Source organism: Morone saxatilis, unplaced genomic scaffold (assembly GCF_004916995.1).
Source record: "Morone saxatilis isolate NCDOM2014 unplaced genomic scaffold, NCSU_SB_2.0 Contig14, whole genome shotgun sequence".
In the NCBI taxonomy this organism is placed as follows: domain Eukaryota; kingdom Metazoa; phylum Chordata; class Actinopteri; family Moronidae; genus Morone; species Morone saxatilis.
This window is the reverse complement of record NW_023339696.1, coordinates 21,542,366-21,542,591: the sequence shown is the minus strand read 5'-3', so window position 1 is coordinate 21,542,591 and position 226 is coordinate 21,542,366. Positions and strand designations below refer to the sequence as shown.

At 66.4% G+C, this 226-nt stretch overlaps 1 protein-coding gene across 1 annotated transcript in view; it reads right to left on the bottom strand.

The window, feature by feature from the left end:
• LOC118323683 (caskin-2-like) overlaps positions 1-226 on the bottom strand; it is a gene marked incomplete at its 5' end in the record, with an annotated part of 14,663 nt that overhangs the window by 9,720 nt on the left and 4,717 nt on the right. The window contains 1 exon segment of the mRNA XM_035655733.1: positions 22-195. Coding sequence (XP_035511626.1) covers positions 22-195 — 174 coding nt within the window.

Here is a 226-nt window from a genome sequence, read left to right as displayed (position 1 = left end):
GTGTGTCCTGAGTGTGTGTACCTGTGTTGGTAGTTAGGCCGTTGGCTAGCGGCAGCACCACGTGGGTGGGGGGTGCGTACAGAGTGTAGGAGTCGTCGGTCTGAGGGGCGGAGCTGAGGCTGGAGGAGAGGGGGGCTCTGGACAGCAGCTGCTGGCGCTGGGTGGGCAGGGAGGCGTGCCGGGATAGGGTGCCCCCTACAGGGCGAGACAGGGAGGAGGAGGAGGA